Source organism: Gadus macrocephalus, chromosome 4, assembly GCF_031168955.1.
Source record: "Gadus macrocephalus chromosome 4, ASM3116895v1".
In the NCBI taxonomy this organism is placed as follows: Eukaryota; Metazoa; Chordata; class Actinopteri; order Gadiformes; family Gadidae; genus Gadus; species Gadus macrocephalus.
Genome location: NC_082385.1, coordinates 8,853,231 through 8,875,573, shown reverse-complemented (window position 1 = coordinate 8,875,573; position 22,343 = coordinate 8,853,231). Strand labels below are relative to the sequence as shown.

The 22,343-nt window shown below is 42.3% G+C and overlaps 2 protein-coding genes across 4 annotated transcripts in view; both read right to left on the bottom strand.

The window, feature by feature from the left end:
• Positions 1–2,126, bottom strand: part of pdlim5b (PDZ and LIM domain 5b) — a 42,159-nt gene extending 40,033 nt beyond the window's left edge. Inside the window, exon 1 of the mRNA XM_060049992.1 lies at positions 1,977–2,126. The gene's annotated coding sequence lies outside the window, so the exon portion shown is untranslated. The remainder of the gene's footprint in view (positions 1–1,976) is intronic.
• A 1,719-nt stretch (positions 2,127–3,845) lies between these two features.
• Positions 3,846–21,660, bottom strand: opn4xa (opsin 4xa). Of its 3 annotated transcripts, none has more exons than XM_060049989.1 (10): positions 20,981–21,660; positions 19,085–19,221; positions 13,620–13,753; positions 11,996–12,199; positions 11,355–11,526; positions 10,525–10,686; positions 9,309–9,416; positions 8,757–8,931; positions 7,767–7,922; positions 3,846–6,651 (listed from the first exon to the last, which is right to left on the bottom strand). In XM_060049989.1, exons 2-10 carry the CDS (start codon positions 19,216–19,218, stop codon positions 6,049–6,051), a joined length of 1,848 nt encoding a protein of 615 aa, XP_059905972.1. In that variant the 5' UTR covers positions 19,219–19,221; positions 20,981–21,660; the 3' UTR covers positions 3,846–6,048. The 3 variants fall into 3 exon arrangements, with proteins under 3 accessions (XP_059905972.1, XP_059905973.1, XP_059905974.1); XM_060049990.1 differs by having other exon boundaries at positions 7,767–7,919; XM_060049991.1 differs by having other exon boundaries at positions 6,490–6,651; positions 7,762–7,922.
• Between the last annotated feature and the right edge of the window lie 683 nt (positions 21,661–22,343).

Sequence of the window (22,343 nt, the reverse complement as noted above, 5' to 3'; positions counted from 1 at the left end):
CACCCATATACTTTACACACAGACACACATCACACACACACACACCCACAGGCAAATGCACGCCAACATACATAGACAGGCACATGCATGTGAGTGTCCTTGTGTATAGGTGTTGAAAGTAGTCTGCATGCCCCCGCTGGTCTTAAGATGTTATGACTGTCAGGGTGATATGATGTCATACTCTCTCTGTGGTAGAGCAGGCTTTTGAATCCAAAAGAGGTGAATAATGTAATAACAGTAGAGGTCACACCCATGGATATACGGAAGCTGACATGGGGGCAAAGTCATAGATGCCCGAGTTGTTGAACAGAGCCCGGACAACATGAATGACTGTCCCAATTTGAATCTGTTATTTTCAACCTATCGCTACTTGGCACTATGCCCAGTTAGCTTTTATAAAGCTTGTTTGTTTCACCTGTTAAGTCGTTGTGGATAAAAGAGTCTGCTTAAGGACTCAATGTAAATGTAATGCAAATTAATACTTGCATTACAACTCAGTCTACTACCACTTACGCTAACTTTTAGAGACTGACCTAAGAATGTGTTACAAAGGCTTACAGTGGCCTAAACTAAAGATTTACACCGCAATCCAAATGAGCACTTGGAAAAATATGTATTTTTTATAAGATGCAAAACAAACACAAAGATAAGTGGTGTAACCAATGGTTGTGTCGACTTCATTCCCAGCATGTTTCACTATAGCAACTTACCAGACAGTGTTAAAGATATACAAGTAATGCCTAGAAAAACATGTATTTAAAATACAGTCTATAGAACTATTGATTACCTGCCACAAAAGCAAAATCACCTTTTAATCAATTCCGATCCAAAGGCTATTGCAAATTGCCGTATACGAAGTCAGTTCACACCATACTAAACACAACATTTTTGCAGGGGGTGAAAGGAAAGAACAAGAAGGTCTTTCTGCAAAGACCTTTGTGTTTAAAATCAATGCCCCCAGTGCCTGTTTTCCTGTTGAAGAGAAGCAACCCATTAGTCGCCCTGTAGATTAGCCCCCCAAAAATAACACAAACACATCAACACATTGATCAACAGCCACTAAGTGGTTATATTTGTCTATAAAAAGAGAGAAAGTGTCAAATTTCTATTAAGCCTAGGTATGTTTGTGACAATTCCTAATTTGCTCTATGTTTAAATAGCTCATCAAACGCAACAAGAACCGTTACACACACCAACTCATGTTCCCACGGGTGTAGAGTGGCCTACAGGTGCTACAGGTGTATTGGTTTTCTCCACAATTCAGCAGTACAAGCAAATCGGTTGGCCTGTTTGTGTCTATGTCTATTACACTAAATAACGCAGTATATGATGCTTATTATCACTGTATGAAATAAAATGCATGTTTTGCAGCATAGAGCTAAAATATCCTAGCTGCTGGCATATATCAAACATTTGACGAATGTTTGATAGAGTTCCAAAGTACACTTTTTTTAAGTGAAGGGCAGTGGTCGTGCTGTACCAGTCAATGGTCTAGTATTAAAATATGGACTATACTTTTCTTCTTAAAATATTAACAAACCCCATCATTGTTTGTGTCATTGAAGTAATGTCAGCTATTACATTTAGAAAAGGTAGTGTTCATATAGTTCCATACCGTTGTGGGATGTTGTTCAAACCACAGCCCACCACAGTGTATGCATGGGTGTCGTTGATTGTCTGAGTGGGTGTGCCAAAACTCCCTTCTGACACTTTTCAATTGTTTATATCCTATTAAAAGTTGTAGTTTTTCCAAACACAAAAGTTTTTCAAACCACCTCGATTGGAGGGTATTATGGTTACAAACAGTTAATTTTTAATCAAATAAAACATTGCCTATCCCACGGCACTTGTTCCGTTTCACTTAACCCCAGTCAAAACAACGCACAAACTTTCAACTGCAAAAAAGTTATTTTCAGAGCAGACAAATAAACTTAATGTGTGAGCAAAGTAAAGTCCCAAAATATGGACTGTCTCACCTTTTATAAAGTGAAGCCTGGGCTGGTGAGGAGATAGCGAGGCGCGTGTACAACCGTCGTACCTCGAGCTTTAGAACCGACTAAACCAAACGGAACTGGGACTTCCGCGTATATAAAGCTGGCCCATCTGGCCGCCAGTAGGAGGGTTTCAACAGCAGTGGTTCAGCGTTCCTGAACAAGGTATAGCAGCCCACAGTCTGGGGAATGACTTGTTTGCAACGGTTCTCTTAGCAATCGTTTTAAACATACAGATAGGATGCCAAATACATGTAATGATCTCAACGTTTGTTAAAGGGTACCTGGATAAAGTTTGCGTCTAGATAGAGATTGCATGAACGCAATTAGACTGTTGCAAGGCAAGGCAGGCTCTGCCCGTGTGAAGTTTGATTTTTTTTAATCCACTTTTATATTTAGGTTGTGAGGATTCAGTAGGATGTAGTAAAATACCAATCAGGTTGTTTCCTTTTAGCAACAAAAAACAACTTAATTTGTTGATGTTTTCGTTGGAATTGTTTTATTCTAACCAATCACACAGATCCGAGGGTAAAAGTGCAATATATTGTGAAAAACACCCTATTTCATCAAAATAATCTAACGTCGTGGTGGAAATGTGAATAGAAATTAAAAAATTACACTTGTGTAACGTGGTCTTGATAAGAAGTCGAAAATAATTTAGCAAACAATGCGGATAACAAAATTAATCATTATAATGGATTTTGCATAATCATGACATATTTTATACCGAATGGCTCGGTCTCTTCGGGTCTCAGTGGCAAATATTTAAATTGTAAAATGTGTGCCCGCAAGGTAGAATGCAATACTACCCTCTGGTGGCCATTATAGAAAATTCATCAAGTACAGCGCGTCCGTGTAAATATATAAATAAATAACTGAATATATATTTATATATTATATATATATATATATATATATCTACTTTTTTTTTTTTCGTCTTTCTTTCTTCTCAATAACACAGAGGTGTTTCTTTATTTCCCTCTTTCTTTCTGTCTCTCTTCCTAATCCTCAAAGGCCCCTACCCTCAGGAGTGGCAGCTCTGCAGTGTGGGTAGAGGCAGTGAGCTGCTCTGAGATGTAACGATTTGGGTCAGTAATTGCATTGAAGCTGATTATTGATGGGTAGAGAATTAGGTTGCTATGTGGGCTGGCAGACAGTCAATTCTAGACCAGGGCACAGCAGCAGCAGTGATGCAATGGCATATGTTTAATGAAAAAGGGAGACCTCCTCATCTATGTTTTGATGAACATTACCTCAAGACATAGTTGTTGGCTATAAAATCAGCATTGACAGAGATGTCTATGGCTATTGGTTCATCTTTTATATGCGGAAATCCAAAAGGATACAAAATTTTCAAACAGTGGCTACCAACTTTGTGCCGAGGAATGCTTTGAAGTCACCCTGGGACAGTGGAATTAAACAGCACATTGTTGTTGTTGTTGTTGTTGTTGTTGTTGTTGTTTTCAATCTTATTAGAGATGCTTGTAGGGACTACAGCCCTAATGGGGGCCCAGGTGATTGGGGCCATCATTGGCTCTTATCGGTTGATGGTATCTGTCATTTTTGTGTATAACATTGAGGCTCATGTCTCGATCAAGTGGCTGGATGCATGCTGTTAAAATGAAGAGGGAACATGACAGAGAGGCACTTTCATCGCTGCCATTCAAGTATGCTTAAAGGTCAAATATCTTCACCTCTTCATCACGAGGCCTTTGTGATGAAGAGGTTCTGAGGTTTTCTCTGAAAAGAGCATACCCAAGGTGAACACTTTTGAGACGGTTGCGCAAGTGAAATGATCAATGTGGATACTACTTGGTAAGAGTGAATAAAGCTAGAACACAGTATAAGTGGAAGATTTTATTTCCGCCTGAAATAAATGGCATGTTTTAGAGTGAATACCACCTAGTGCATTATCTTTTTAACCTTTTTATTTTTCCCCTAGTGCATTATCAGTTGGTGGCCCTATAGAGCCATAGAAAAACATCTCACGAGTACCTGGGTCAATATTTGCTGTTAATAAAGTGAAGTAGAGCAAAGATAGAGGTTTTAGTAGAGGTAGGTTAAGGTGAAATCTCAAAATAAAAGCAATCAATCCGATGCCAAAAATAAAAATTTGTTGAAACCAAAGAGGTGGATAGTTTGGGAACCCATTGTAAGATTTTGACGTTTGAACACTCGATTGAAAGGTCTGGGTGAATAGAATAAAAGCCAAACAATCACAATTGTACCATATTGCCACCAGATGACGATGAAAAACATGTGTTATGAACGAAGGCAATTTACCTATTCCCTCTGAAACCCTGTTTTAGCTCCTTAACATTTGGAAACAACGTCTTTAGTTCACAAAATGGTGCCCAGATCCTAGATTACTCGTTTATGGTGGTTTTATATGATCAAACCCAACTTGATGACAAAAACAACCCAGGTAAAAGATAATCTTTGGTTGTAAGCAGATAAAGTTTGTTCTTGATTTTATTTTGCCTAGTTTGGCAAGTTTTAATCACATAATGATATGGTAAACCTGTTGGAATCAGTTGAGTGTCAGCTTTTACGTGATATATAGTTTGTGTAATTCAAATGACGCGATAAAGATCGCTATTGATGTGCATGTGCACAGTAATGAAAATAACTTTTGTTGCTGCATGCTTCTTATTTTGTTTGGGTTGAAATTGTCTTTTATTATCTAGCAGTGGTTATGATACTGTAAAAATTGTAACAAATTCTTAAGTCAGTCTCTAAGAGTTAGGGCAAGTGGTAGTAGACTGAGAATGGAAACTTTCTAGTTTGTGTCACCTAACTGCTTTCTTATGTGGTCAAATTCCTTACAACACCTTTGCAATTGGAGGGGGAGGGGCTTGGCCCTTAATGGGGACAATTAGGGATGAAGATGGTATGGTAATGTTTGGTTGTTTGCACAGTATACGTTGACATTCCCGACCCAACTGCATCATAATGAACCGCATCCATCATTCCAGTCAATAGCACGTCGATTGTCAGTGGAAAAGTCAATGGCAAACGGCAAACCAATGGGATATCCACAACGTAGCATTGTGCGTGTCGACCGAGTGCTCTCTGTGGATCCACGGGAGAGCCGTAAATATCACAGATCGCTGTCGGGTTAATAGGTGACTAGGAGGGCCAATGAGCAGTCCTGCTGTGTAAAGCCCCTCTGAGGCGGGCCCTTAGGGGAACACGGGAGCCATTGAAGTGGAGAGGTCCTGCTTCAACAAAATCAAAGAGTTCCCTCTCTCGGGGGCAACCATTACATAACTTGATAAACAAGGAGGGGAGATCCTGTTGTATGCAGTTCAGAGCTCAAAGGGTAAGTTCAAAGAAGGACTGGAGGGTTTCCGATGAAGGAGAAAGAGTGTTTCACACTGTGAGCGAGAAGGTCTCCCCTGAGATCCCTTGAAATATTCAGCAGACGTGACATGTGATTATGTTATGATCCTTTCGCAGGAGGGCTGTAGATGTGGAAGCGGGAAGCGACAAATTTAATCTAATCTAGTGTGTTGAGGGTATTTTTCAAAAAATACTTGAGTTATTCTTTCCTGAGCGCACCAACCCTATGTGTGTGTGTGTGTGTGTGTGTGTGTGTGTGTGTGTGTGTGTGTGTGTGTGTGTGTGTGTGTGTGTGTGTGTGTGTGTGTGTGTGTGTGTGTGTGTGTGTGTGTGTGTGTGTGTGTGTGTGTGTGTGTGTGTTTGGCTAAAGGGGACTCTATATCTTTGATATATATAAATATTTGGCTTTCCTTTTGAGGTCATTATATAATACCCAAAATATCAATAAACATCCTCTGCTTTACCCAAACATTTCCATGATGTCACCATAGTAGGCCTACCATCATAATTGTGTCCATAATAATATCAGTCGTTTACACAACTGCACATAGCCAAGTGAAGACAGGTATACCTCATTTGAACTATTTGGTTTGTTTAGTTGTCAAACTCAGTCGTTAGAAGTTAGAAGTAAAGCCATCGACGACGAGGGGAGAAAAATAAACTATGTTACTACAAACACTTCTCGATCACACACGACAAACACACAGGTCCATAACTATAAAGCCATGAAGCTTTCCTCTAGGTTCCTGCTCGTTTCATGGGGAAAGGAGCACCTCTGAGCGGACACCAGCACATCGCCGGTACAGTTTAAGCTCTTCGAGTCCGGCAGTGGGTCTCCCCGCTGGCTCCGGTCTGTGCTTAGCCTTTCCTGGCAGGCGATGTCCTCCTCTGGCATGTAGCGGAAGGGAGTCCCCATGGCGTGCTGAATCTTGTGTGCCGACCGAGGAGAGAAACGCACGTCACTCGAGGCGTTGCACGGCACCGGCTCTTTCGACAACGTGTCTTTCTCACAGGTTTTTTTGCAGTTGCTAATGCTGTTTTCGACGTCGATGTGGTGTGGACGGTTCTGACAATGTCGGCCGCCTTTTCCCGAATACTCATGCTCCTCATTATTATTATTACCGTTATGACGGTTGTTGTCATTTTTATTATTGTTATTAGGGTGTTCGTTCCAGTGCTCTGGGGTGACATTGTCCCCGGTGGTGGCTTGGAGTGGTGTGGCAGCGGCCATTTTGTAAGGTGGATGGGTAGATTGTGGGAGGAAGTTGCGGTCACATCGGAGAGCGGTCAATGGCGGTCGCCAATCCGCGACTGTTGCCTATGGGGGAAGAAGCAAATACGGTCTGAATGTAGAGAGAGATATGAATTGAACACAACGGCACCATCACGTATACTACCGACCCGGTAATACGAGATTTTGTGATTTTGTTATTTTATCTATTGAATCGTGTCTCGGAGCATATTTCTCCGACTATTTCATGCTAAACGGAAGGAAATGTAATGAACGTTCTCATACTATTTTCGAGCTGGACTAAATTAAAAGAGAAGGAGAGAGAAAGAGAGAAAGAAAATACTTCAGAAGGGTAGTGCGCAGATAGTATATATTTATATATATGTAAATATATTATATTTTATATATTATATACGGAGAGGCCTTGCTGAGCCCATATGTTTACGATTTTTGCACCAGAAGCAACGAAAATGAATCTATTGAATGGTCTATTAAATTCAAGACGGGTGCGCGAGAATTTTTGTGGCTATAACAGAAAAAGGATGTTATTATAATTCCAAGAAAATAAAGGCTACATTGGATACTTATAATAATTTTAACATAATTGCGGTAACTCCGCAGTGCATCAGTGACTCTCTCTAAGACTCCCTTTCTCTCCTTTCCACTGGGTTTCGGCCGGGGTTTAAGATTTTGCACTACACCTCCTCGAAGCAACTAAGCTATTGAATGGTCTAATAAATTCGAGATGAATGGGCGAGAATAGGGATAGGATAGTGTCATACCGTCAATATGAATTTCATTCATAGAATTTCAAGTGGATTGTCAATTGTCAGATAGGCCTACAGACCTCATTATAACGAGAATTTCTAGCGATATAGCGAGAATGAATGTAATTATAATGCCAAGAAAATAAAGGCTACATGGTATAGGCCTACATATAATAGTTTAAAGATAATTAACTTATATAATGTATAACGAGGCAACAAGACAATCTATTTGTTGACTAGCAGAGGCTGAATTTTATCTGAATTCATCCTTTCACCTTATCCATACATCTAGTGTAACTCTGTATACATGTCAAATGTATGCTATGCTGTACGTATAGCCTAGATTTTAGGTTATCAATATTTTTCCCTTGGATAAAAGCGTAACTCCTGAACGGACAAAATAGTATTTGCAAAGCGGCACAAAACCTACCTTACCTGTTCCAGCGTGTCAATGCTCCTTGTCTGCCTGTTCTGCTGGGCTGGGGGTCCCCTGTGCTCCTTGCTTCGGCCCAGGACCCCCAGGGAATGACTCGTCCTAAGGGACTGGCCTTCATGATTCATGGGGTCCAGCTCCACATCGCTCCATACCTGCTATGATACACAAAGCGTTACGTTTAAAAAGGAGCTATATGGACCAAATGTACTGTACTAAACCCTACAAGGACCATGATCTGTCATCTGAGATTAAGGAAACTCAAATAAACTGAAATGCTGGCTTCTCCGACAACAAGGGCACAGCCATGTATGTTTTCTTTTGAAATTTCCGTTCGGACGCTTATGTTTTTGTTATGGCCCGTTTGTTATGATTGACTATTCTCTGAACACCCCGGTTGCCATGTATTAAACAAAATCTGCACACAAACACTGCGTGCTGCTACCATGGAAGCAAGCAAACAAACTATCAACTGGGATTGTACTAGATTATGCGGGACCTAAATAAGCCCTGTCCTCTTTCGAAAGAGATTCATTGGCCGAGCCATGCTACCAAACGGGTAAGACCCAAAACGATTTCCATCTCCTCCAATATATTTCTGGAATGCAATAACAAATAAGTATATGTACACCAAAAGCTGGCCTGCTCTTCTGTGTCCCGCATATTTTTATATGGATAAGATTGTATGATAGATTTGCTTCTGTAAGAAAATGTAACATCAATGTTTTACCCCCCCTTACTCTTTTTGGTTCCTAAAGTGGAATGCACATCTGCTTTGTATTTCTGGAGTCAAAGCCTGCACCCTCATCTGAAGACAAGATAGTCAAGCTCTGTGTGGTCAAGCCACATACAGACTATTCACTCAACTTAACCGATCGATCTGGAACAACAGCACCTGGAAAGTATCCTACTTAGAAATGTTTCATTTTCTCCATATTTATCCCAGCCCTTTTTATAAGAAAAAAACAGAAAACCACAAATCCCACACTCACTGTGTCGGCGGTCGACGTGGAGGAGACCCTGTGGAACTTGGTCTTGGAGGCCGAGGACTGTCTGCTCACCATGGAGTCCCGGAAGGAGCACTCACTTTGGGCCCGGGACATGGACACCTTCCTGGGCGGCTGTCGTAGGAAATACAGGCAGGGCACGTGCTCGGCTAGTGTGTCTCTGTTGTACCAAGTGCAGGAAAACAAAAAGAGAAACGGTAAAACGGTCAATTGACTGCATTTGTATAGCGCTTTTATCCAAAGCGCTTTACGATATCGCCTAACATTCGCCCATTCATGCACACATTCAGACACAGACTGCACGGTGTCAGCCGTGCATGGGGACAGCCAGCTCGTCAGGAGCCGTGAGGGTTAGGTGCCTTGCTCAGGGACAATCTTGACAGCTGGGAATCAAACTAGCAACCTCGCGGTTACCAGCCGACCCGCTCTACCTCCTGAGCTACTGCCGCCCAATAATAAGATGTAAAAAGTATGTTTGTCTCCCGCGATTTGATAGCTGTTAGAATAGTAAGTCAGGATAGCAGTGATTGTTCCAACCTGTATTTAGAGTGGATGATGGCGTAGATGAAGGGGTTGTAGATGGCGGAGGCTTTGGCGATGACAGCCGGCACCGCTTTGGAGTAGGGACTGAGGTGGCTCCCGTACCTGGAAGGGGCAGACGGTGGTACGGATCAAGAGAGTGATTCTGAAGCAGTGAATGAGAAAGAAAACAAGACACCGATCCGATGTCAGGAGAAAACATGACGTGCGTCCTCATCCGACACCGACGCCGGGGAAGTATAGAAATAAAAATAAAATAAAGGTATGTTTCAAAATAGGACTTCATCAGATCAATCTGCTCAACACAGTAGCTAAAGCTATTTATTACCTCGCTCCTCCCTCCCTCTCTCTCTTTCTCTCTCTCTCTCTTACTACCTCTCAAATCTGCCCTTGTCACCAACACCAATCTTCCTTCCCCTTTCATGACCTACACACACACACACACGCACACTTCTTCCAGTTGCAGGTACATGTGTGTGTTTGTGAGCGGGTAAGTCTGTGCCTGCTGATCTGTGAAGTCTTCGTCAGTCCGATTTTCCAGCTCTTGGTTTGGCCCTTGGGCTTGGCCCGCTGTGATATTCCCTGCCACTGCAGCCTGTTTACATCGGACCACTGACCCAGAAGGTGTTGCATGAGGCTCCGCTGAAACCCCATGGCTGATTATCCCACCTCCATCCACCCGCTTAACTTGGGTGCCACAACTCAGTGCCACAGCTGATCACACTTTAGCCTGTGTTGTTGCTGTTGAGCTTTTGTTTGGCTCGGAATATTATAAGAATTTGAATGCTACTTCAATCTCCTACAGTCTCTCCCTTAAATACAATTCTGGGGAATTCATGTTTCTTTTCAGTGTGTCATTTGCTTTTGCCGATACAAGCTCATCTGCATCTACTCAGGAACACCTCTACGACTGATTAGTGTGCGTTGAAAGTCCTTGGGCTTTATCAACAACTAAAGGCAAATAATAAAATAATAAAAATATATATAGAGTTAGCATACATTGAATTGCTAACTCTATTCAATGTATGCATCATTTATATAATGCACTTCCCACACTTAACCATAAAATCTAGCTACATATTAGTCTCTCAACTCCTTCATTTTACAAAAAGGTATAGAGCTGTCAGTGAGAAGGGATGAGCAAAGCAATAATCACTGATTAACATCATTATATTGCTTCTATAATATTTACTGCTGATGCGTATTTATTTACCCCGCCCAGGCGATGAGTGTGACGCACGCGTACGGCGACCATGAAAGGACATAAACGATGATGACAACAAAGGCAACTTTGGTCAGTTTCCACTCGGTCTTGATGGTCTGCTGCTGCATCAGCGTGGACTTCCTCACCTGTGTCCCCAGCCTCTCGATCTCTCTACCAGGACACATGAAACACACACAGGACATAGGTGAGAGAGAGGCCCCAACACTGTGGACTTCCCTAGAGCATTATTCCTCTGTTAATACTCATTAACAAGCAGGGCACGATTCAGTTATTAATTATCAAGATAAATGGATAATGGTTTATAATAGGATCAAGTTCAATAAAGTTTATGATTCACAAACATGTTACAATATGTTAATAATAATAATTCATTGCAATTAAATGCAATTCATGATTTGTGCAGCTAGTTAAAGTCGCAATGTTTAAGATCTCAACTAGCTCATTGCTTAAAATGAACTGATTATCAGCGATGTCAATGTTATCAACCAAATTAAATCCTATTACTGATATATTCTACAAATATAAAAAGCTGGCCCTGCCATAGCACTCTTTTTTCCCCAATAATTCCCCTATCGACACTGGCTAAACCCCTCCCACTCATGCCCTCCAGCCAGCCCAGCTACACTAGTCCGTGTCACACAGTTGCACTACCGTTCAGAGTGGACAGAACACTGAGTATTTTTAGTTAATTTCTAAAAAGTCAACCACCTATGGGCTCAATCTTACACATTGCGATTTCTACTGGGGCCATGTATTAATACTATGGTCATTAAAAGTGGTACCAAATCTTTGTCACATTCTCATAAGTCATGAATTACCTGCCGGCACTGCGTATAGCCAGGAACATGCACAGATAGCAGTAGGATATTATACCCAGAGGGATGAAGAACACGAAGCAGCACAGCATCAACGTGTAGCTCTTATTGGCCGGGGTGGACGTCACGTAATCCCATGTGCATGACGTCATCAGACCCTCTGGGATGTAGGAGCCTAGAGGAGGGCAGGAGAAGAGGAGGAAGAGGAGGAGGAGGACCTTTAACTAAGAACCAAACCCCTCAAACGTTAACTCAGTAAAGTCAACTTCAATGTCTTTTCAATGGCTTTATTTTTCGTGATTCGTTTTTTTGGTTGGTCAGTTTTCAAAGTTTTCATGACCACAAGTTTATGTGTTATGCCACCAGTTGTGATTGTGATTAGCAACGGTTTGTAACGGCTAATCACACTCACACCTGGTGGTACAAAATGTCACCTTAAATATTTTTGGTTTGATTGATTTTTATTCAGTTATTCCTTTGTTATTCATGTAAAATATAAAAACAATAAAAAACAATAAAAAAATATTTCAAAATATTCAAACATGTGTAAAAAAAATATGCCAATAACAACCAAAAACCAAGTGTCTGCTCAATGACTCATCGTTGGGGAACTGCTTCCACAGTGAAGGACGGCGGCCACTCACTCCAACCCAGCAGGGGCGCCAGGCTCCAGGCCAGCGAGTAGAGCCAGACCAGCAGGATCACCACCATGGTGCGCCGGCCCGAGATCCAGCGGATGGCCTGCAGGGGCTTGGTGATGACGATGTAGCGGTCCAGGGAGATGGCCAGCAGGTTGATCATTGAGGTGATACCGAACAACGCCCCACAGAAGGCATACATCTTACAGCCTGGGGAGACCGAGGTTAAAGGGGTGAGGATTGAAGTAAACCCCCCCCCCAAGTCAAAAAACATTCTCTGTTTGGGCCTGAGTTGTTGTTGAACATTTCTGTGTTATTTTGGACATTTGTTTAAAGGTAACATATTATACCACCAGGTGTGAGTGTGATCGGCCGTTACCAGCCCTTTTCAAAATCTGCCTCTTCTGACATCACAAGTGGGCGTTTCCACCTTAATGTATGCATATAGATGAGGAACGCTTGCTGCAGTCCACTGGCTAGGCTGGAAGACACAACTAGGTGGAAACGCCCACTTGTGATGTTAGAAGAGGCAGATTTTCAAAACGGCTTTTAATGGCTGATCAGACTCACACCTGGTGGTATAATATGTCTCCTTCTAAAGCTGCTTTCACACCGCCACTCTGCAACTCGCCGCCTCCATTCATCTCAATGAGGGAAGGGCGGCAGAGGGGAGGCGGTTACAAAAGCGACTGTAGACCAGGAAGCGGTTGCCGCCCACGTGAACGCGCACAGATTTTGCCCTACCGCTCAGCTTTCCCCGTGTTGAAACTTTCGGCGGCAGCAGCAGCAGCCGCTTTTGAAAACGCCTGGCCCTTCACACCGCCGCGCTGAACCCTCCGGCAGCGAGGCGGTCATAAGGGCGGCGGTGTACAAGCACCTTAAGCTGTGACCGGGGGGAAATTCTAAAATTCTCTAACATACAAGCCTTTTCAGTCTCGAATCCCTTTTCCAGAGTGGTTGTTTTCTAGTGGCTGGCCACGAGATGTGGGGATTGATAAGGTTTGACCACGCCCCTCGCACAATCTCACGCCTGTTCACAATTTCACAGAACACAGTTTTTTCTAAAGAAGCGGAAGTGCTCCTGCTTACAGAGGGCGAACCTAGTCCTTAAACAAAAGGCAATCTGTGTTTGAGTGCGGGGGGGGGAATGCCTACGGGGAATCAGAGAAGTGAGCAGGATGTGGAGTAGTCCTCCACTAGCTAATTTGTTCAATGTTGAGGAGCTTCGTCTCAGTATGTTTACATGATTAGGAAATATTTTTCGTAGCCTCAGTTCCCTAATGAGGCTATAGCAGTACAACATGTCAGCATGCTATTATTTCCTATGTGACACACAGCTAATACAATGCTTTGACTCGCACACTTCAATATTTTGTCTGACAAATTACAATTAATGAGGTTTCTGCAAAATATGTCAACATGGTGATATGCTGCAATGTGATGTAATGTTTGTTTTGAGGACATGTGGGGCTTTCCCTCATGTATTTATGGCTGTTGTAAAAATCCATTCATAGATGCAGACTTAGAACAGTTTAGTTTAATGAATGAATACCATTCTTCTGATTTTTTAATCATATTGAATTCAATGAATTGAGAATAATATAACTAATAAAATTATTGTTGACATTACCGGTCTCTCCAAAAATCCACTCTTTGAAGAGAGAGTTGATGAAGAAGATGGGTGACTGCGTGATGGCCATCAGGAAGTCACTAACCGCCAAGTTCATGATGAAATAGTTGGGAGGAGTGCGGAGCTTCTTGTTACTGAAACATAGCAAAAAGCATTGAAAGTAATTGTGTCACAAAAATCGAAAACGTTTGAAATCTTTAAATGTCAATTGATAGCTCTAGGACGAGCGCTATAATTTATTTTAGTCAGTTTGGCATTCTCAAGCCCAGTAAAAAAAATTCAGCCGGTATCTCATCTATTGAATGTGTGTGTGTGTGTGTGTGTGTGTGTCTGTGTGTGTGTGTCTGTGTGTGTGTGTGTGTGTGTGTGTGTGTGTGTGTGTGTGTGTGTGTGTGTGTGTGTGTGTGTGTGTGTGTGTGTGTGTGTGTGTGTGTGTGTGTGTGTGTGTGTGTGTGTGTGTGTCTGTGTCTGTGTCTGTGTCTGTGGGTGTGTGGGGTTGTGGGTGTGTGTGTGTGTGTCTGTGTGTATCTCTGTCTGTCTCCCTGTGTGTGATGTGTTTTGTCTTCAAAAATGACCAGCAATTCAGGAGGAAGAAAAGAAAACAATCAGCATCCTTCTTTTGTTACCCAGACATCAAAATAGCCAGTTACCTGTTGTCACATGTCAACTGCACTTCAGTCAAGCACTTTTGCTCTTTTATAACATTCCTTCCTTTTTAGTAAGAAGAAGAATCCTACCGTGAACCCCTGCCAAGCCTTTACACATTGTCGCGCATTAAATGTCTTTTACATAAGTACTATAGTTGGTAACACTTTTCAATAAGTGTGAATTAATTAACCATTAAGAAACATTAGTCAATGGAGTTGTAAACATTCATATATAGCATTAGCATAGTGGTTAGGGGATGGATTAGTGGGTCCCTAATAAGGAATGTATAAATGTATACCTTAGTTATAATACACACCATTGCCTAAGATTTCATCAAGATCATTAGTAAATATAAAACCTAAAATGATCACTAGACCATTAGTGAAGAGTTAAATTAACCGTTAATTAATGCGCATGATGGCATTCACTAATGTTAATTAACGGTTCAATAATGTCCCCTTATTATAAAGGGGCTACCTCATTATTAAATCTGTGCCCATTTTTCAAAATAAAACCCTGTCTTGTGGCAGACAATGCAGACCAAACTGCTTCCAGAGGTCAACAGAGTTGCCAAGCAGAGCTTCCTTGAATGCGTGTGAACAATGAACTCGATGCCGCTCCAGCCCCTCACCGATGCCGTTGCCTTGTTCTGAAAAGGGTTTCCTGATGAAAGTGCGTTAAGCCTGTAGCCAACGGAACGGCGCTTTGATCATGGGCATACCTCACCCTGTGATGTGAAAAACACTTGCGTCTGTCTCACGGGCTTGTTCATGCATAACACCTGTTGTCCACACATACTCGTGTGCTGGGATTCTTGTATATGCTTGATATGCTTGAATTTTGTCAATAAGTCGCCACTTACTCAAAGCAACTTGCATAAAATTCCGATACATGTTCATCGATTGAAGGATAATTGATTAGGTATTGCTCATGAAAACTCTGACGTAAACGGGGATCGAAGCTAGAACCAAGGAGCTGCTTGTAAAAGTTTAAGTACAGTTCAAGCACAGACGTACCTCTGCGTCAATCCATCGCCTTATACAATGTGGTTCTTCACTGAAGGTTGAAACTGTCAAAGATGCCATTCCACAATATCTTATTCTCTTTCAAATACTTCTGCACCATTGACTGAAATGAACCGCTGCAAAATATTCTTCTCCTAGAAACTCGGTGAGCATTATGGATAGGATAAAGGATAGGATTTTATAATATATTATGTGCGTTTATAGATTTATCATCTATATAAGTAGCTTTGGGAACTATAAATGTACAATAAACCTAATATGGAGGGGATGGGGTTAGACCAAATATGACAAATATGGGGGAAATGCACCAAACATTGCCTGTGACACGATTCTGTGGTCCAAATAAATACTCTAGACAAGGTTTCTTGTACTTGTTTGTTAAAAATGTATATAGTATTACTCTTTCAATGTCTCGCGAAAGTCGAACGGATGACATAGCGGGTGTATGTGCATGCGTGCATGCATGCGTGTGTGCATATACGTGTGTGGATGTGTTTTTGTGTGTAAATCGTGTGGCAAATCTTTTGAGGAATGTTGAGTGATGGGTGTGGGTGTGACACAGGGGTGAACTGGAAGACGCCACCAGCTCCAGGCCACTAATGCAGGAACCATGTAACCGGCCGTGCCTGCAAGAGTAATGGCCTTTAACTGTGTGACAGACGACAAGAAACCACCATTTGCCTCTTCACTTCAGTCAGCCAGCCAGAGCCCCAGTGGCCACGCATGTAACAGTAACCAAAAGGTCAGAAATGTGTTTTTTGTTCTGTGACTTAGATAGTCCAATAACTTTCCATTTAAAAGCATGCTTTACACCGTGTGTTCAAATATCTAACTGCGTTAAACCACACAAAGATTGTTTCAAAAGGATTTTCGGATATTACTCCATTCATGTAATCAATACAATATCTGTTTCCGCTATTTATTTTTTGTTTTATTGCCTTACTAAACATTTCCAAATAAAACCAGCTATCAGACTAGACAGACTAGTCTGCAGGCTTGTGTCATGTCTCCTAACTTCCTTAAATCAAGTCTCCTATCCGTCTTATATTGAGTCTCCTATGTACTGAGTCTCCTATCTGTCTTGTACTGAGTCTCCTGTCTGTCTTCTACTGAGTCTACGTTCTTTCTAGTATATAGTCGCATTCTATCTTGAGTCTAAGATGTTATATTGAGTCTCCTATCTGTCTTTTACTGTCTCCTTTCTGTCTTGTACTGTCTCCAATGTGTCTTGTACTTTCTCCGATCTGTCTTGTACGGTCTCCTATCTGTCTTGTACTGTCTCCTCTCCTATCTGTCTTGTACTTTCTCCTATCTGTCCTGTACTGTCCCCTATCTGTCTTATACCGTCTCCTATCTGTCCGTAATGAGTCTCCTATCTGTCTGTAATGAGTGTCTTATCTATCTTGTACTGAGTCCTGTGTCTTATACTGAGACTCTTAACTGTCTTGAACTGAGTCTCATATCTGTCCTATACTGAGACTCAAATCTGTCTTGTACTGTCTCCTATCCATCTTGTACTGTGTCCTATCTGTCTTGTACTGTCTCCTATCTGTCTTGTATTGTCTCTTATCTGTCTTGTACTGTCTCCTATCTGTCTTGTATTGTCTCATCTGTCTTGTACCGTCTCCCTTTCTTTTTTGTACTGAGTCTCCTATCTGTCTTATACTGTCTCCTATCTGTCTTGTACTGTCTCCTATCCGTCTTGTACTGTCTCCTATCTGTCTTGCACTGTCTCCTATCTGTCTTGCACTGTCTCCTATCCATCTTGTACTGTGTCCTATCTGTCTTGTACTGTCTCCTATCTGTCTTGTATTGTCTCTTATCTGTCTTGTACTGTCTCCTAACTGTCTTGTATTGTCTCATCTGTCTTGTACCGTCTCCCTTTCTTTTTTGTACTGAGTCTCCTATCTGTCTTATACTGTCTCCTATCTGTCTTGTACTGTCTCCTATCTGTCTTATACTGTCTCCTAACTGTCTTGTACTGTCTCCTATCTTTTTTGTACAGAGTCTCCTATCTGTCTTGTACTGTCTCCTATCTGTCTTATACTGTCTCCTATCTGTCTTGTACTGTCTTCTATCTGTCTTGTACTGTCCCCGATCTTTGTTGTACTGTCTCCGATCTTTCTTGTACTGTCTCCTATCTGTCTTGTACTGTCTCCCATCTGTCTTCCGCTGAGTTTATAGAGTCTCCTTTCTGTCTCGAGACTCCTATGTTTCGGTCTCCTATCTGTCACCCTGAGTTATGGCATCAGCCCATCCCTTCTGGCGACGTCAAAAATAAGTCTTAGTGTCAGAGAGAACACCACTATGTCGATGTGAATCAAAGTCATGCCTTAAATAAAACCAACAGAGCTAGACTCCTAAACTGCTTCTTAGATGTACCTTATGAATAATACATGCATATATATAAAGCCAATATAAATCGTTCTGATGGCATTTTGGGGGGATTTAATCACTGACTATACCAAAAAAAAAAAGAGAAAGCAGATAAAAACATGAAACAGCATGATGAATGCATAAAACTATTTAGCAAAACGTTAATTTGTCTACTGTAAAAAGGAGGCCACTACACTCATTTGCTTTGGTCAAAGACATCAAAAGGGATACTTTAATGATTCTCCGAAGCTAGTAAGTGGAAGCACAAAATAAAAACCTTTGGGAATGAGATATGAGAATAAGATTCATCTTGATGTTGCTCTACAAATGACTGCAGCTGCGGTCTCCACCATGTTCCCGTACACCCAAACACATTATCTACCTTGTCGCACAGGTGATATTATGTCACTTCTAATTTACAGACAGCTGTATAACCAGGAGAAATTACTCTTCAATCAACGGCTTTTGACTCTGATGTTTTTATACTCATACTATCATCAGAGCAATCAGTTTCGCACTAATATCTTCCATCACTCTACACAACACACCATACGCAGATCAAACTGATGGATGTTCTGTATGACTCTTTGTTTGTGCAGTCTTGTTCATGCGCTGCTGTTTAAGTGATGTTTGTTGCGTGTGGTATGTACAGGTCATGTGGTCTGTCTGACCGCATGAGAAAAGAGAAACAAACACAGCAAGAGACACATCCGAATCCCTACTCTCAGGTCTAATTCCTTAATTACAAATGACACGTTTCCCGAGAAACCCTGTGTTTTCAGCATCGCCATAGGTCACAGGTGTCACAAGTTTTCATAAATCTATTGAAATGCACGCTCTTCACGCAATGACATTCTTGAAAAGACCACGCTTAAAAAAGGCATATTAAGTTGCAATTCGCCCCCATCAACCCAAACTCGTCTACTGGAAAACAGCTAGATCTAAAACCAAACTGTTTGGTTTTGGAACCGCTTTTGGATCCTTCCCATTCAGAAAGACTTCCAGCAGACCTACCCCGGGTCAGGCCAATCATAACCGGTCATCTAATATGGGGCGGGTTTGTTACCATGACTGTGAAGAGGACCACCCTATGGGAGCGCCGTTGAGGCATTTTTCACAAACAACCAAGATGGCTCTGATTGGTAGTAGTTTGATTCTATCACCTGCAGGGGCAATTTTGGTACACGCCCCTTGGTAAAAATGAATAGGCAGTTCCAGAGTAATAAGCATTCCGGCAAATCGGTCCGGGCGATGTCAGCCTAAGGCCCAATCCCATTTCTACCCCTTACGCCTTCCCCTTACCCCTTCAAAACAAGGGGGAGGGGTAAGGGGAAGGGGTAAGGGGTAGAAATGGGATTGGGCCTAAGTCTCTCCCATTCTGAGCTCCAACCCCCTGTGAAAGACGAAGGGACGTACCACAAGAAGGCGTACATGACCAGGGCGTTGCCGGTCACACCGACCACTCCGATGATGAGCACGAAGAAGGCGATCACGTAGTGGGCGTGGTCCGGGACGTCCACCTTGCGGTAGAACCCGCGGTCCATGTCCATGTTCTGGGGGAGAAAAGCAGAGGAGCATCGTCAGCCAAGACTTCCGACCGCCCAACGATTTTTGTTGACCGGTATGAACGAGGGATGATATAGATTCAGCCCACACTATCCAAGCTTATAGTCAGTCAGTGGGATATTGATCACTTCCAGGTAGAAGGTATGACCTCAGAACACAACCTGTCACATTGCATTTATTCCGCACGGTTAGCCTCACTCAATATGATTGGATTGATCCGCCGGGAAACAGCTCACAAAAAAAAGGAAAAACGTATTCATAATGGAGTCATAGCCTACTTAGCCGTATTTTAAGCCGTAACGAAAAACGAGTCATTTTAAAATTAGAGAAACATATTAACTTGAAGTAGTGATTAAACATCAGCTTTGCTTGATAATTAAATGGGCTTGAATGTCCGCGTCATTTCCATGACCGCTCCTCAAATGGAGGACAGAAATCCTAAGAGGATTTCTTTTGATCTGTTTGTTGTTAATGTGATGGAATCAGGAGGGCCCCCTGTCCCATCATAACCCATCATGCTCTTTACACAATATTCATCCAATCCCGAATAACAATTCCGATATTTCATCGTGTTCGAATCGTCATTTATATGTGCGACGACAACATCGTTCAAGTGGAGAAATTTAAAACAAACAACTGCCATTAACTTATTTTGGGAAGGAGTTGGGAATGCATTGGTTATTCTATAATGCTCATCTTCTCGGCCTTAATGATCCACCTCCAGAACTTGCATGCTATTCTTACCTGAACAATGGGCATTCTCACCTGTACGTATCACATTACCCTCGCCTGTACTAAGCACACTGTTCTCTCCTCTACACAATCCCTCACACTACTTGTGTGCCTAAAATGATATAGATTTATAAACGCAAAGCACAACAGTTTTTGATAATGTGTGTAATGTGTTACGAGGAATATGCATGACTGTGTCTGGGATGGTTGGTTGGATGTTGAAATGGTTGAAAAATATTTTAGAGATAATCGAACATAACTGTTTTAAATAACGAGTTCTTCCTCAATTTTCTCAGTATCTTATTCAAACAAGCCTTGCCCCTATATATGATTTACAAAGTAAAACTTCATCCATGTTTGATGGGCATGCATGTGTGGAGGTTTCATAACCCATAATACCCAGTAAAATTTGATAATGGGCCCAAGGACCTGTCAAGGGAAAATGCACCATGAATGTTGAAAGAACAAACATCTCTTCGTCTTAATATATTATTTATCATTTGTCGGCACACAGCCATTTACCGACAACACAACCTTCGTTAGCAGAACCAAGGCGGAAGGATCTGGAACACATGCAATCACACATCTGAAATCACATGTGGCAATGTGAACCACTGGAAGAAGGGACTGATCCACTGGAAGAAGGGACTGAATCACATGCTTTTCTCAGTAGAAGTGGGTGTTTGTTTAAGGTATAAAACAATGAATAAATAAGTGCAAGAGATAGTGTCACGTGGAACACTATGGTGCAACTGGAGAAAGAAAAAAAATAAACACCATACTTCAACCGCAATGGTTCACCACGTCACCTCAGTCTCGCTTGTGTCTTTTAGAAACCTTGTATAGACATGTGGGATTATAAATATAATATATTCTTAGATTTTTGCCCCTCACCTACATACAGCAGTATGCAGATGAAACTAATAACATGAATCAGTGTTTTGAACCATTAGCAGACCCCAGCGATGCACTGGAGGAACAGAGTCCGCCAGCCAGCCTCCTAAACTACCCTACCTGCTCTCCAGAAGTGCACCTCTCCTCCCTTCTTCCTGCCCTCTCCAGGTCCTCGGGGTGTGTAAAAAAAAGACCCAACAATCCGACTTAGACTCTTCCAGTAGAGCTCTTACATATTTTCTTCTCAAGAAATGGTTTGGGCGGCCGAAAAAAACAACAATGTTTTGAACAAAAACGACTGAAATAAACACACTTCACGATTCAAAAAAAGAGGGGGGGGGGGAAGGAGGGACGATGGATCGATTGCTTCTGCCTCTGCCTGGGATCTCCTCCTTTCTGTCGGAGCCGACGAGGAGGATCTGCCGCTGCTACGGATGGTCTGCTTGATTGGTCCACACTGAGGAAGGATAAACACAAGCACGGGGGGGGGAGTGAGAGCAGGCAGATACACAGAGAGCGGTAGAGGCAGCATCAGCGCTCTATACTCCCTCCCCTCCCTACACCACCCGCTGCCTTCTCACACACACACACACACACACACACACACACACACACACACACACGCACACACACACACACACACACACACACACACACACACACACACACACACACACACACACACACACACACAGACACCCAGACACACACACACACACACACACACACACACACACACACACACACACACACACACACACACACACACACACACACACACAAACACACACACACACACACACACAGCTTTCATGTGTGTGGAAATTGATGAAATCGTATGTGTGTGTGAATTGTGTGTGTGTGTGTGTGTGTGTGTGTGTGTGTGTGTGTGTGTGTGTGTGTGTGTGTGTGTGTGTGTGTGTGCCCCTGTGTGTGTGTATGTGTGTGTGTCTGTGTGTGTGTGCGTGTGTGTCCCTGTGTGTGTGTTTGTCCCTGTGTGCATGCATGCGCTCACTTGCGTGTGCGTTCATGTGTGTCTATGCAACAGTAGAAAGTCAGTTGATCATGTTGAACATAGTGGAAGTAACACAAGCCTTCAAATCCCTCGCTCTCTAAGTTCATTTGGAGTCTCATGTGGGAGAATGTCGAACGCTCCAAGCAAAAGTCCTCGTCTGCTCTGGACGCTCATATTCCCCTAAGAACAATTGCATTTTTTGTAACTTCATTTTGCGTTGTAATCAACAAAGTTAAAAAAGCAATTCCAAACCAATTCCTGTTTCAAACGTAACTAAAAAGGGATACAGATCCAAGGACATGTAGTTCCTGTAGCTGTAGCAGTTCCACTAAAGCCGGGCGTATTTTTAATCTTCACCTCTGCTGCATGTAAACAACATGTGGAGCATTACATCTGAGTTGATTGCCTGCAAGGTTGGATTATAACAAGAGCCTGGCCGGGCAGCATCCCACGCGGGAGGGAGGGAGG

What these genes read in the sequence shown, in the direction of transcription:
- opn4xa (XM_060049989.1), bottom strand. Translation starts at nt 19,218, where the DNA reads ATGGACATGGACCGCGGGTTCTACCGCAAGGTGGACGTCCCGGACCAC. An exon ending in GTCATGTACGCCTTCTTGTG is followed by an intron (nt 13,754 to 19,084) that starts GTACGTCCCTTC and finishes GCTATGTTTCAG; the next exon opens with TAACAAGAAGCTCCGCACTC. An exon ending in GGCGCCCCTGCTGGGTTGGA is followed by an intron (nt 11,527 to 11,995) that starts GTGAGTGGCCGC and finishes GCCCTCCTCTAG; the next exon opens with GCTCCTACATCCCAGAGGGT.